The 14,382-nt window shown below is 36.5% G+C and overlaps 2 protein-coding genes across 2 annotated transcripts; both read right to left on the bottom strand.

Moving 5' to 3' along the window:
- Nucleotides 1–217: 217 nt before the first annotated feature.
- Nucleotides 218–9,239, bottom strand: LOC141915214 (neuroglian-like). Its single transcript, XM_074806667.1, has 14 exons — nt 9,218–9,239; nt 7,926–7,992; nt 5,830–5,973; nt 5,560–5,692; nt 5,025–5,212; nt 4,381–4,608; nt 4,041–4,187; nt 3,867–3,969; nt 3,328–3,506; nt 2,930–3,067; nt 2,674–2,844; nt 2,419–2,499; nt 1,685–1,738; nt 218–1,573 (listed from the first exon to the last, which is right to left on the bottom strand). The coding sequence occupies exons 3-14, from the start codon at nt 5,882–5,884 to the stop codon at nt 1,365–1,367; spliced, it is 1,686 nt and encodes a 561-aa protein (XP_074662768.1). The 5' UTR covers nt 5,885–5,973; nt 7,926–7,992; nt 9,218–9,239; the 3' UTR covers nt 218–1,364.
- LOC141911206 (uncharacterized) lies at nt 9,227–11,761 on the bottom strand. The gene is made up of 5 exons (XM_074802222.1): nt 11,633–11,761; nt 11,166–11,309; nt 10,270–10,419; nt 9,990–10,079; nt 9,227–9,375 (listed from the first exon to the last, which is right to left on the bottom strand). The coding sequence occupies exons 2-5, from the start codon at nt 11,248–11,250 to the stop codon at nt 9,227–9,229; spliced, it is 474 nt and encodes a 157-aa protein (XP_074658323.1). The 5' UTR covers nt 11,251–11,309; nt 11,633–11,761.
- Nucleotides 11,762–14,382: the final 2,621 nt, after the last annotated feature.

Raw genomic sequence — 14,382 nt, 5'->3', positions numbered from 1 at the left:
AATAAATTTACCAATTGAGATTTGCACGCAAACCATCAGACATGTGTGATACAATCTTCCTTATCACGACACCATCGCGATTGGAGGAATCTGGTAAAAGCTGGTGCTATTTTTTGTCGTTGGTATATAGTATATCTACATCATATGCAAATATATAGGATTTTGATTCCAGTAAACCGAACACACAGAAAGCAATCCCGGCAGAAATAGCTAACACTGACAACGAAATTTTCTACACACAATATTTCTTTATGTACAACAATGATTAAGCACCAGTACGAAACAGTTGATTGTTACGCAGAAAACCAGCGATTAATCCCATTCTTAATGTTGTAATACATACAACTTGCTTAGTACATTGATTTACACACAGCCATACGTATACAGTATTTAATGTTAGTAAATCGTTTTATGTTTTAAAATACAGCAGCTACATCTTTTTCCAGGAATTGTTTTTTTTTCTTTTTTGTTAAGAATAGATATAACATTTATTACGAGAAGATTCAGCCAAAGATAATTCCTATTCAACATCGTGATTCCGCAGAATCTAGGCCTACAGTCAAAAATGTGCATAAATCTTATGACTGGTAGGCTTAGCTGTTCAGGCCCGACTGATGTCGCAGTACATCGATCCCGTCTTTGATCGGAATTTCGAGTATCGACTGAGTTGACTGAACCATCTTTATCAATTCTACTTACTAGCCCAATCATTTGTGATATTCTGAATGTAGACCTACACACGCCTCACATACAAAAAGCAAAATCATATTTCTCAAGCTCAAGAATGTGGTGGTCGTGAAAATAGTTCAGCCACAGCTTGGCGTCCATTACAAAGACTTTGTGAGAAATTTCATTTTATTGAATTTGTACTAAATTCATCATCTTTTTTCGGAAACGCATTTTTGGAATATAATTCGAAAAGAATTAAACATTTGAAAGAAGTTTTTTTTCGGAAGTAACTAATGAATAACGTGTAGTCATCGAAACCAACTGTAGCTCAGCACTTTGTGTTATTTCATGCTACACAATAGAATCTGTGCAGTGCTCTTTTGAAATAAAACAAGAAAACTAATTTGAATGTTTATTGGTGCCTTGTGAAAAACATATTGCATATGCAGAAATGATATGATATAAACAATCAAATATTACGAATCAATAAAGTCATTGAATCTGAATATATGGATAATTGAATTGAATTGACCGGCAACCAGTCTAACCCTGACTTAATGTACATCTTCTCAAAGATCAATTATAAAAAATACATGTTAAACATTATTGTAACGGATTTTACGGTGTCAAAAAGACTACCAAAATAATTCTCATCATGAACATCTTCGGTCAACTCATTTGGCTAACAACGTTTTCTATGCGCCCGCCTCAGGGGTGCTACTGTCGTTTTTATCTGGACTCGCATCCCCGAGTTCTGCGTTGTCGTTATGGTTTATAGAATTTGGTTTTTGGCAAATCAACATCTTCTTTACTCCAAGCACAGTTAGAGTAACGCCAACCGCTGTGACAACCACACCAGCGGCGACTGATCCTCCGATGATCAGCGGTAAATTATCGACTGACGCTATAGAAAAAAAGGAATTATCATTTTAACATGCAATAATCACCGGATTCGTTAAAATCACTAATATCATCAGAAGATGGCAAACATTGAGACCAGTGTCCTTATACTTACCCGGAGGATCGGGACATGACGTTTCACATTTCTCGCACGTTGCGCCCGAAAACTCTATCAAAGACATAGTAAATCCGGTTAAACAAGCGCTAACAGATATGAACAAGAAAATTGATTAGAAATCAATGATTTGACGCCTTGGAAAGGAATGTAGAAAGTTTTAAGGGTAGGCTGACGTTGCAATCTTAGTGCGGTCCGTCGGCCCACATATTGAACAAAGCGTATTTCGAAGAAATTCGACATAGTTCCAATAGCTGAATTGCGTAGGGGTTGTGTATCGGGTAGTGCTCAAAATGAGAGAAAGTCTTGTAAAAACTATCATCACTGCACAGAAAACTAGATGTCCATGGGCCAGTTACAGATTATCGTTGGATAAAACGTGTACTTAATAAGGAAATGGTTAAAACGTTATTGGTGAGTTGAGTATAGACCCCTCCGACCGCACATTCCGAATAGCACATCATCTTTCTTTTCGCCTGCCGCTACTGCATACAATCCCACATTCATTGCTATAAAACGTCTTATTTGGATAAAGTTTACTGTACTAGGACGTGGAAATATTGCCCATAGTATAATCGACATTGCGTACACGTATAGTGTTTTACGCATCATGTCTTCAACACGTAGCTTCATATGATGCGTCATTATACTCATCGCTTAGATTTTAGATGGTGACGCTTTATAAGGTGGTGTCAAAAATACGCATTATACGACAGTAAACTACACTGTCTTACCGGCAGTGCAATTGCAAATGTATCTCGTTGCGTTTCGAATACATTTGCCTTCATTCTTACAATCCGGGCATGTCGAATTATCTGTAAGGAAGAAATTCAAATTTGTAAAAGTTCTATAATTGTGCAACGAAGTTATACGATTTACGATCATGACATTTGTCAAACTGATTTCTGGAATAACTGCGATATTGTTAACTAAATGGTTATACCCAAGCTCTTAATGTTGCATTTTACATAATTAGTGATCATACGTACCCACGGCATTAATCCCCGTATTGAATAACACGGTTTGATGGTTATTTGTCAATTCACATTGTACGACCATGTTATCACCGGGATCTATCGTACCATTGCTGGCCGTAATCGGTATCTTGGCGTTTTTTATGGTGAAAGTGTCCCCGGAAATAGTAATTCGTGGATTTTGGTCTAACAATATATTGATCAAAAGAGATCACTAAGAACATCGAGCCACTAATGTGTATATCAAAAACATGAAACACTGGTAACTTACTTATCACGTATGGTTGAGCATTGATGTACCACTTGGTTTGAGGCTGTGGTGAACCACTACCCGCGCATTGAAATGAAGCCTTTTTACCCTCGATTACTACAATCTCAACAGGTGGCTCCTTCGTGATCGTAAGTTTCCCTGAAATATTGTTTTACACTATTCAATTATTCGACCGACTATATATGTACTTCAATTTCAAAATCAAACCCCTGTTTCGTTGCCGGCAGATGTGGCGAGTTTTGTAAGAGACACACCAAAAATAAGCATTTCATCGATACAAATACATAAGAAGGACAATACCCTATTTCGGGATCAAACGTAATTCAGTCGAATGAATCTAACGTCGGTTGAATATCTACCATTTTAAAGATATATGTGCGCACCCAAAATCTACCCACCATAAACTTTCAGAGTAATGTCCTGACTTGCAGTATTTTGTGTATTATGCGCAGTGCATTTGTAGACCCCGCTATCACTGGTTTGAGCTTTTCTTATTATGACATGGGTGTTATATTCAGATTGAAGATTACTGTCTAATGTCGTTCCATCTTTAGTCCATGTTATTGTCGGTGTCGGTCTAGAATATTTAGAATCTTGTAACATATCTCAATGATAGCGCAAATCCTGAAGACACTTCAAATTGATACTGGTAATATCAAAAATACATGATTTATGTATTTTAGGTAATATACATAGCCTACACATAAGAATGCACGTATTCATTCGTATTTACAAATTCTAGGAAAGACGATAAAATACCCTCCTAGAACACAGCCCCTGGTCGACCAGAAGATTTCATATTCTTCTAAATTTGAATGCGGTATTGAATACGTAGCTTACGTACATTATCAACTTGTGAATGATTCTGTGTGATCAGAGTATCTTCAATTCAATGCAAATTATATATTTTGTGGTCATAAACACGTTTCTTACATACTTTCCACTCGCGATGCAAACAAGGGTGACGTCTTCGTCTTGGTTCACATCTACCGAGGCCGCCGATGTTTTCATGAACGCGGGTGGATGTTCAAGTGTTGGGTCTAGGAATAATAAAATGACAAGTTAAAAGTACGACAATGGGGTGTGTTCTTCCTAAATAGCGGATACTTACTGTCCCCACTTTTTAGCTGAGTCGTTACTTTACTAATCGAACCAACTCCAACTACGCTTGCGTTAGATTTTAACGATGCCACGCAGAAATAATGGTCAGCACTAGCATGAGAATCGGTTAGTAGACCTGCAGTGAAATACAGGCTTCCTGGAACAGGAGTAAGATGTCTAGAAACATTTTTGATTTCATGTTTCATTTCATTTTTATTCAATTCCAAAACCACCTAACTCAACCAATTCGTAATAAATAAATGTAATTATTAAGTATTTGATAAAAAATATTAAGATTCGAAATATATTATCATTAGTTAAATATAGAGCTGAATCTCCAAAATACAAACCTGAAGTTCTGTCAACGACTAAACGACCGTTATCTAGATTAACCAGTGGCCCGGGAACTGCTGTAAGCGCGGTTTTAGCGGCATCGGTCAGTGAGGACGCGGCGTAATATTTCCACTCGAAGTTTATTCCATTGTAATCGAGGAATGTACCGTCACATGGAATCATTCCACTACGCGTTTGTGCCAGTAAGAGTGATTTTACTGGTCCTGAATTATCGACGGATATAACTGAAATGCAATATAAGCTAAATTGATTATTAGATTTAAGCTAAATTGTATCTTATTAAAATGAACAGTCGTTGGTAACGATTGAAATAACATCTAGAAAATAACTGGAGCCAGTTCAACAGTTACGAATTTGATATTGACTCTTGACTCAATACCAAATATTGCTGTGTCCAGATATATGATATGACGGCAGAAATGTATATCTTATCATTAATTAAAAGCTTGCCGGTCTAATGATGACTATGTATAGCGGATTCAACAACGAGTGTGAGAACGTACGCCTCTGATTTGGTCCGTTCTCAATCGGACCAGTTAAGAATGGACTAATTAGTGATAGTGTGAACAGGTTAAGTCGTTGATGGCTCGAACTTTAAAACTGGGTTTTGATACAATGAACGACTGTTTCGCTGACGTACATTGCGTTTTGAAATGTAATTTTTTCGCAACAGCTGTTCCAAAATCATTAGACGCCTGATACGTATAGAATCCAGCTAATCGTCCATTGAAACTCGGAATTTGCAGTTGTCCGGGTGACTCCGCGTATTGGGTCGCATTTTCGCCGGGTATCGGATCAGGAACGGTTTTTTCAAAGTTCAGACGATAACTGTAATTCAATTAAGAAAATTTAAGAAGGCAAGCAGAAGTTAGAAAAAAATGACAAAACAATGAATGAACTGTAACATCAATATACAATACAGTGGAACTTCGTTACAGCGAACGGGGCCAGAAAATATGTTCGTTATAACCAAAGATTCATAAAGACTATTATGAATTTTTGTTATAACCGATCGTGCGCTATATATCCACTCTAAAAATTAATGAAATTGTCTTACTTGGGACAAAATTCTATACTCGTTATATCCGATGAATCGTTATATTCGAGTTCATTGTAACGAGGTTCCACTTTAACATTTTGAGATTTCATTGAAGACTATGTGATATATAACTTACGATGCTGCTGGGCTCGCGTCCACAGCACAATTAATTGAAACCGGGCTGCCGTATAAGACACTGATGGAAGAGCCAGACTTCATCGGCGAGTGAGTACATGTCAATACCGGTGGATAATAGATTTCTGTAATTCCTGCGATTTGAATATTGACAACAATAATACGATTTCATTATGATAAAAAGAATTTTAAAAAATCAAATAACACAATTTTCGATTTTGAAGGCTTCGACTATTAAACGCAAATCGAGTGAAAAAAACGCATCGTTTACCTGCTGAAATGAGTGTAAAGATGAACACGATTTGAAAGAAAGCCATGGCGAACATATTTTCGTATGCAGTTGACTTCTGATGTGTAAAAATACCCCTTACATACACACAGACACCTTCCTTTCCCACACTGTTGGGCACCGCCACTGTTGGAAATTCAATATAGATCATTTATTTATCAATTTACTTATTGGCACTTGAAATTTATTTGCTTCAGAAAGACTCTGCTACTACTTGTTCTTAAGTATCTATGGTCTTGCACCAGTCAGTTTATGTAGTCGTTTACACCAATATATTCCTAGTCGACCACTTAGATCCAGTAATGATCCCTCGGTTGTGGTGCTTTTACTTTCATTGCACCTACATTATGATATGATTTCCTCGAAATATTTGTGACGTTACTACCGTTTCATCTTTTGAATCACGTTTAAAAACCTTGTATTTAAAGATTGTACACTTAATTGTTTTGATGTTCTATAATGTTGAATGTTTAGTCTAATGTAAAGTACAATAAATAAGTTTTTATATGGTTTTATAGACTTGCTTTGATATGGTTTCGAATTATTATTATCGTTACTCGACTTGTAGGCCTAAACGTGGAAATCTTCTTTTAGCAACCTGATTATCAAGGGAGCACTCACGCACGTCTATGATAATTAACCAATTAGAGATAATTTCGAAGTCGTTATAGCCTTTTGTATTTGGTAGCCTTATATTTGTACGCTACAAGAATATTTTGCGTACGTGCGTTATTCAAAGAGTAATCAATCAGCGGTAAAAGAATTTCGAAAAGCGACAACCATTCAATTCGTGGCGGCATGAACCAGTTCAAATCTCTTTTCTTTATCTAAAATTTGAGGAATCATTTTATAACATGGCGATGAGAAGTTATAATGTTCTTTCATTTTTTGTATTAGATTGCCAATCGGCTGTAAAGCATATGAGATCATCGGGGTTTTTTCGACGTTCATTTAAGCCCTTAAGGCGGGCATAAGTCGGCACTATGGAACTGCCAGCGCGACGTTCGTTTAGCAATCGACCAGTAACAAAGGTCGCGTCGCAAGGGTGCCTATTATCTTCTTTAACTTCCTTGAAAAACGATTTCTTTCACGGTGTTGACTGCGACACAATGATTGCCTTTTGAAATATAGCTATTTGAATCGTGATTGGAAATCCCGAAGCAAATTCACACAAACTGCAACTACTATTTTGGGTCAAAAGTTTTATGGATTTCATTGGTTCAATGTATGCGGTATATTCTTTAACGTATAACACTTTTGACAGTAGCTTTTGTAAAATAGACTTTCCGGGTTGAATCGAAATCCAAGTAACATGATATTATGTATAACAAACAAGCAAGAATATAGAATCAGATATCTTCACCATCGGGTATTTCCTTAAGAGTGCAAAATTCCCTTTTATTCAATTTCGTTTTGGATTTCAATTTCATTGATGCGATATTTAAAAAAACAAGCACAAATTTGGAAACTATGCATTCTTTCTTAAACAGTATAAAATTCCATCTATTCAACTACATATTCGAATTTAATTTCATTCAGTAAAATGTCATAGATATAACGATTGACTGAGCTCAAGGATAAAACCGATACAAAACAGATAAGACAGATGGTAGTAACAAATATGGAAATGTAACTAATCTGAGGAAAGAACAAATTATACATAGGAAGCTGATAAGTGAACTTAGGCTAAAATACAAGCAAATGCAAATACAGTACGATGAAATAGGATGCTGAATAACGCGAAAAATCTATCTTATTTTTCATATAAGAAAAAGTGTATCAATACTAGGAATTACGCGCATTCGTTGAACATATGGTTTCATAAAAATATTGTATCATCGTGTTGTAATTCGAGGGAAAATAAAGTTATTATTATCATTATTAGTATTATTATTATTATTATTCTTATCATTATCTTTATTATCATTATTATTATTATTATTATTATTATCATTATCATTATTATCATTCATCTAGCATTCTTCCGCAGACCCATCTTACTTACTTTTCTTTTAAAAATATGTAATATAATATATACAATGATACATAATTGTTGTTACATGATTAGGTTAACTTACCTATAAATTTTTCAAGTTACAATTTTCAGCCGTCAAGTCGTGTTATACATGTTTGGATCCATAAAACCTATTGAGAAATAAAATCTATACCCTTCAAAGCTTTCGTCATAGCTACACAAGTCACGCGTGCGCGATATGAATGACTGGCGCAAGTTTCTTTTCCCATAAATCATTTTTTTTCTTTATTATATACGCACTTTCATTTTTGGGTTCGGTGATTAAGTCGCCCGTTTCAGAGGCCAGACTATTATAATACCGGGGTTCTGTAAAACAAAGTCTTGAGTATGAAGGTAGAAAGGACTTGTTTAATTTCTCAACTTACCACTCGATTTCATTTTTTTGGTAGTCCACGGGAAAAATTATACAACATTCAACATAAAAACACGTTCAGGGCAAATTCATTTCTTATGATAAGGCTGAAAAAAGATGCCTTGTTTCTCATTTTTGCTTAACTTAAAAGTTGACCCGGCCGGCTACCTACGTTACTTTATTTTTTGAAACGTGAGCAATTTTACCATAACGATACCAGCAGCTATAGAAATGAACTGATTAAATTTTTGCAAAATGACCCGGCCGATAAGGAGAAACAGGGTATCGTTTTTGTTTAGCCTAAGGGTTTGAATTTAAGAAAATCAACAACGACTACCCATAATATCAAAAATACATCCTCTTTATGTATTTTTGATAATATACATAAGAACCTCAGTAAGTGCCGACACTTTGGTCATTTCAGCAAAAATATTATCAACCCGTTAAATGCATGATCATGTTTCTTTTCATTTAAACTTGAATTGGGTCACGTGCGTGAATATTGTAGAAATGAACATGAAAAGCTAATTACCGAATGGAAAACTAGTGGCAACAACGTAAATCGCGGAAAAGAAAAAATAACTTTAATGTACATGTATATGAATTTATACAAAATATACTGACAACACTAAGCTGACAGAACGATAGCGATTTTGACGCGTCAATGAGATATTGGATTTTGACGATCTAAAAGCAAGATTCCGATTTACCAGAGGGCGTAATACGCGAGGTTTACTGTATAGTCCTGTTTACTAGTGATTATCGGTACAAAATATATTCATCTAGCGTGCCAAATATATAATGGACTTAATATGTATTTGATATAATGAAAAGTGAACATATACACGATCTTATGTATTTAATGAGATAATGCAAATAAAAGACGAACAGTGCCTTAAATTTCAAATACGTAATTAGTCGTTACAGGCCGTGGTAAAAAACGAAATCAAATTCTCATGAATGAAAGCTTTCTTTTCATGCACCTTTGAAAACTACGTAGAATGTTTATAAGCCTTGATTAGCAACGCGATAACTCCAACGATGATCAGGACCGATAACGGTACTGCTAAACAGGCTACTGTAATAACCAGCGGACTCATCATAGGAATTGACTCGTCTTCACAATTTTGACCGGCGTAACCTGTAATGTTAGAAAAAAAGGACATTGAAAAACTATGAGCTTAAAGTCACCAGAATAACACCGCGAATCACTATTACTTTTAGGTGGTCGTAACAATCAACTTTTTGACTGAATTTTCTGAATTCATTACTATTTTTAAGCCACAAAGAGATACAAGATTGACCTCTATGGTGGCTGACTCGAGCCATACAGAAAAAATGTTTTTGCACGGCTAGAGGCACGATAGGGATTTTTTGTGCGAGAAAATTCAAAACTTTTTTCGAATCAGCCACCATTAGGTAGCTACTGTAACGATTGAATAGCTCGTGTTCGTTCGTTGCTCGGTTCTATGGTGGCTCATTCGGGCCATACTAAAAAGAATTTCTGTACGGCTAAAGCAATGATAAAAAAATTTTCACATTGGCCCATTTTTTGGTTTTCTCGCGCGAGAATTCAAAACTTTTGTTTTCCCGCGTGATAATTCAAAACTTTTTGAATTCTCGCGCGAGAAATTTTTTTATCGTTGCTTTAGCCGTACAGAAAAATTTTTTAGTATGGCCCGAATCAGCCACCATACATTAGATCTATTCATTAGTTGCGTTGCGCTTTGATAAATCTAACGAATTGATAATCACCACGAATGCATTTGCACTCGAATCCTGTCATGGTCCTCGTACAGACCTCATTTCCACCACAACTCGGACAACTACCGGCAGTCGGTTGCACTGAAAGTAAAAACAATCTTCTAATATTCTAATTCTTTTAATCTCTTTTCACTTCTTCTCCACTGCATTCGTTATTATCTCTATAGAAAAAATGAAAAGGCAAAAAGCGAAATTTTTTCGTCGAGTTCAAATGCTGGTTGATTCGACAGGAAAAATATATTCGAGATCATGGGCTTTTTTGTAGGCCTACCTATTATACGCGCGTTCGACCAAAGGTAAGAGATGCCATCGGTTATCTCGGCTTGCACGACCATATTGTCCCCTACTGACGTATTTGTGGCCAGCCGCGCATTAAGTATGGTAAAAGTGTTTTCTGTGAATGAAGTTCCGTCCGGCGCGTCTACAGAAGAAAATGTCTTCGAGTAGAAACAGTTCAAATATTGTTTGCTGTCGAACATGAAAATGTGCGGAAGCATCTTGTGGACATCATGGAAAAAAATCGAAAATCGAAGAATCGATATTTTTGGCAATTTTGTTTTTGAAAACGATTTTTGCTGTGACTTTATTTCATTCGCAGATTTATCTGCAACTTTCTGTTCTTCCTAAATACATTTAACCCGTTTCTGGAATGCACATGCATACGTATAAATTCTGCAACATCAGTCCATAGAAGCACGCGGAACACTCTCCAGACACTTGATAATAGGAGCATGATCTCGATCATATCAAATCTGACGCTTTACACGGTTATCACTAATGGGTAAGGGCAGTCTGGTTTAATAATCAATGGACTGTTTCTTAAACCGTAAGGTGATTACGTATATTGAAAAAACAACAAGTATCTTAACTTCATCTGTGATCGAGTAATGGAGGCTTCTGAACTGAAAATAGACCCTTTAGGAAAGGAATGATCACTCCATTATTTCCTTAATGATACTTTAAGTAGTGGTTTGATCCACTATAACCAGTCATTTAAAAGGAGAACAAAAGTGGTTTTATGAAGATGGCTTGTTATGAAGCCTTTATGCTTTTTTATGCGTTATTTATTACGGCAGCCATATGGTATTTAAGTGACTAATTCGGGTAATTCTTGGAATTATCGGGCACTTACAAATGAAGGGTAACGTATTCTTACGGTATCCTTACCTGAGGTATTATTCAGCCTAATACCATTCACATACCAAGACGTTGGTAAATTCGAGGCCGAAGTGGCTTCGCTTTGGAGCGTCATCGCGGTCAGTTCCGGTACGAATATCGTTTCATTCGGTCTTATCTTCCATCGTAGATCATCTGAAATTCATTTATCAAGATCCAATCGCAATTGAATTATTTACATTGTAAATATGTGGAAAGTTTGTTAACTGAGTATTTTGGTCACAGAAATCAAAGGGATGATGGGTCGCGAGTTTTCATACGGTTTCTAATACGGTTGCTCTGCGTGTCGTTGGCGAAGAATATTTCGAATAGGAAATCAAGGAGCACATTTTTGCTCTGTGATCACCGATACGAAATGCATATATTTGGCGATGATACAAGAATTATTTTAGTCGGGTGGCAGAATCGAAAAGATTCCTTTTTGACGAGTTTAATGCATCCGAGAGACAATCGATTACCGAAAATGTTCACGTGCACAGACGATCTCGAAGACCCGAATGTGCTCGTTCCTTGACACGCATAAGTCCCGGCGTCGTTTTTGGTTACATTGCGAATAAGCAATTCGACACCTACTCCAACCGTCCGATTTTCGAAATACCACTTCACCGCTGGAGATGGCCTGAAAACCAATTTGGAAATTTGTCGTAATGAATTATATTGAAAAATACATTTGATTGTATGCATATTTCGGTACGGTACTGAATAAGCCACGAATAATTCAACCGCGTTGGCGCTTATAGAACTGTGCTGAAATCCTCGTGTGAACGCTGGTAAAGTTTCGAGTTGACCGTTACATTTTCTCTGGTCATCAACGTTGGTGGCACGTCTTGAGTTCCTGTTGAAAAGAGATAATATATCATTGTGTCAATTTATGATAAAATAAATATCGATTTTGACATTCGAGTGTTGTAACTGTGTTTTGAACTATAAGCGGCTTCACTAACCATTCGAATTGACAGTGACTACAGACGTCGAACCGACATACTTATTTTTCCCTACGACTTCTGTTCTCAAAGTGGCTATGCAGTATAGATTGGGTGAAGTTTCCATATCCGACTGCTTGACATTGGCAAAATAGAGTGTCCCTGAAAAATCCGAACGAAAAATTGTGTTTTGAAAATTTTTCTATAGTGTGATAATCGATTGCAGCATCCAAGGTATTTCTTTTTGAAAAATATGATATGTTCTACTTCATCGCCTCAGTGTTCTCAGGTATTAGGCACGGGCATCAAAGCGTAATGGGGCATGGCTTTCTTGAAAAGTTCCACTTTAATTGTGATTCATTTTTATTCCTCGTGATAAGAACTCCAATCAGTCGCTTGTCGGTTCAGGCTGGATGGAAGATTGGAACCTAACTTTCCAATTATGTACTTCGATTTCCAATTTCAAATTCAAAACCTCTTTTCACTCCCAGTATAGGTGTGGTTGGTCTGCAAGGGACACCAATCAAATCATAACGTATCAAACAAAATCTACCAATTGAAACAAATAACGGGACCAATCCCTATTTTGATATGAAAATAGTTCATAGTCGGTAATGACCTGTCGCCTGGTCTATATAGGTTCTAGGCGGGTTAACATCCACTGTGTTGTTGAGGGTATCGTTCAAAACACGTTCTTCAACCTTGTCGTCTAGAGCCGATGATGGATCACGTTTCCAGGCGAACTCCATCAAATCTTTCCCGATGAAAACGCCTCGGCACGGTACCTGCATAGGCAGATCTTCGTGTGCGTTTATCGTTATCTTTTTGAGCCTCTCAACAGCGGGGTCTGAAACAAATTAATTACGCTCGAACAAGTTGTATATGATAGATTTTTCGAAGTGATACGGCAAAGTGTTTACTTCCGCTATTGCGTAGATTTTTCTCTATCTTTTTCCACAAGATTCCTAGTGCAACTTCATTTTTTGGACGGAATAACAAATCGATAGAAACTGTTAATTGTATGGAATGTTTATAAAGCTTTCAATTTTTCCTTGGATTCATTTTCTTCCCTCATTTTGTCATTCGTCCTGGTGATGGCGGCCAGGAAGCAGGTGATACCGCACTGTAAACGATGTTCTTTTCAAACTGCGATATTTGATTATAAATCATTAGCGTTTCATCGTTTGATATGATTATTGCGTATGTGTGTCGAAATTTAGCAACTTATCTAAAGAATCTGAAATGTACTCACGTGGTGCACGTACGTAATACTCGGGCGAAACGGCCGTGCCGTATTCGTTATTCGCTATGCATTTATAGCGTCCGGAAGCCCGGCCGTTGAATGATGTTATATTCAAAGAACCAGTACCAGGCGAAATATATTTTGTGACATCATCTGCGGGAATGTTCGAGATTTCGTTGATAATGTACTTGATATCCCAACGATACCTATAGGAAAATTGGGGGACAATAATTCGGGTGCAAATTGATTTATAGACTCCTTCCTCCTCCACAAAGAAATATCATTCCCAGAAAATAGATTTAAAAAACGATTTCACGAAGACTTTTCTAATAACTTGGAGTACGGATCCGCCTCCACGAATTCTGCAAAAATCATCAACTCAAACAAATTTCAAATTTTCCTTCGTATTTTCATAACAAATGTTCAATAAAAGAAAGTTGTTGTTGTCCGACTTGATTTTCAATCTAGCGTCTTGTAAAAGTTATATTCATCTTAATTTCAATCTAATGATTTGCAAAAAAGTTAGTTTTCTTTTTCATTTATCCCATCATTTGAATCATATTCATCAAAATCTTCACTCATTTTGTTTCTGCAGTCCTTCCGAGGTTTTTTTAATCATTTGAATCATATTCATCAAAATCTTCACTCATTTTTTATTTTTTTCTGCAGTCCTTCCGAGGTTTTTTTATGTGGAAAATACTCAATGATAAAAACGTATTTATTTTTATTTTTTTCCTGTTCCCTTCCATTTCAAAACACCTATTATATAAAAGATTGTTTTTATCTTTATATTTTCCTTTCACCCTCCGACTTTTTTCTTGAAAAAATCCGTACCCAAGTAATTAAAATAAAGGGCCAAGGGAACAACTTCTCTACCCTCCTCCTTTCAGTTGCGGATACAGTCAAATTCGAGTTTCACATTTCTGAGTCTTATTTTTACATTCTATATTGGGGAAGGTGGTAGGGTGTGGGATGATCTTATTTTCAACGCCTAGGCGCCAGTGAATCCCCCAAACTTACGTAGGAATCGGATCACCGTCCG

The sequence above is a fragment of the Tubulanus polymorphus genome, chromosome 1 (assembly GCF_964204645.1).
Source record: "Tubulanus polymorphus chromosome 1, tnTubPoly1.2, whole genome shotgun sequence".
Taxonomy (NCBI): Eukaryota; Metazoa; Nemertea; class Palaeonemertea; order Tubulaniformes; family Tubulanidae; genus Tubulanus; species Tubulanus polymorphus.
The sequence above is the reverse complement of the archived record's forward strand: the minus strand, read 5'-3'. Positions and strand labels throughout refer to the sequence as shown.

Bases quoted from the DNA above. Each gene is read 5' to 3' on its own strand.
- LOC141915214 (XM_074806667.1), bottom strand. From the start codon at position 5,884: ATGTTCGCCATGGCTTTCTTTCAAATCGTGTTCATCTTTACACTCATT. The intron at 3,970-4,040 runs GTAAGTATCCGC...TATTATTCCTAG, and splicing joins TCAGCTAAAAAGTGGGGACA to ACCCAACACTTGAACATCCA. The intron at 3,068-3,327 runs GTGGGTAGATTT...ACAATATTTCAG, and splicing joins CATTACTCTGAAAGTTTATG to GGAAACTTACGATCACGAAG.
- LOC141911206 (XM_074802222.1), bottom strand. From the start codon at position 11,250: ATGACGCTCCAAAGCGAAGCCACTTCGGCCTCGAATTTACCAACGTCT. The intron at 10,420-11,165 runs GTAAGGATACCG...TTTCTTCTGTAG, and splicing joins TAGGCTGAATAATACCTCAG to ACGCGCCGGACGGAACTTCA. The intron at 10,080-10,269 runs GTAGGCCTACAA...TTTTACTTTCAG, and splicing joins GTCGAACGCGCGTATAATAG to TGCAACCGACTGCCGGTAGT.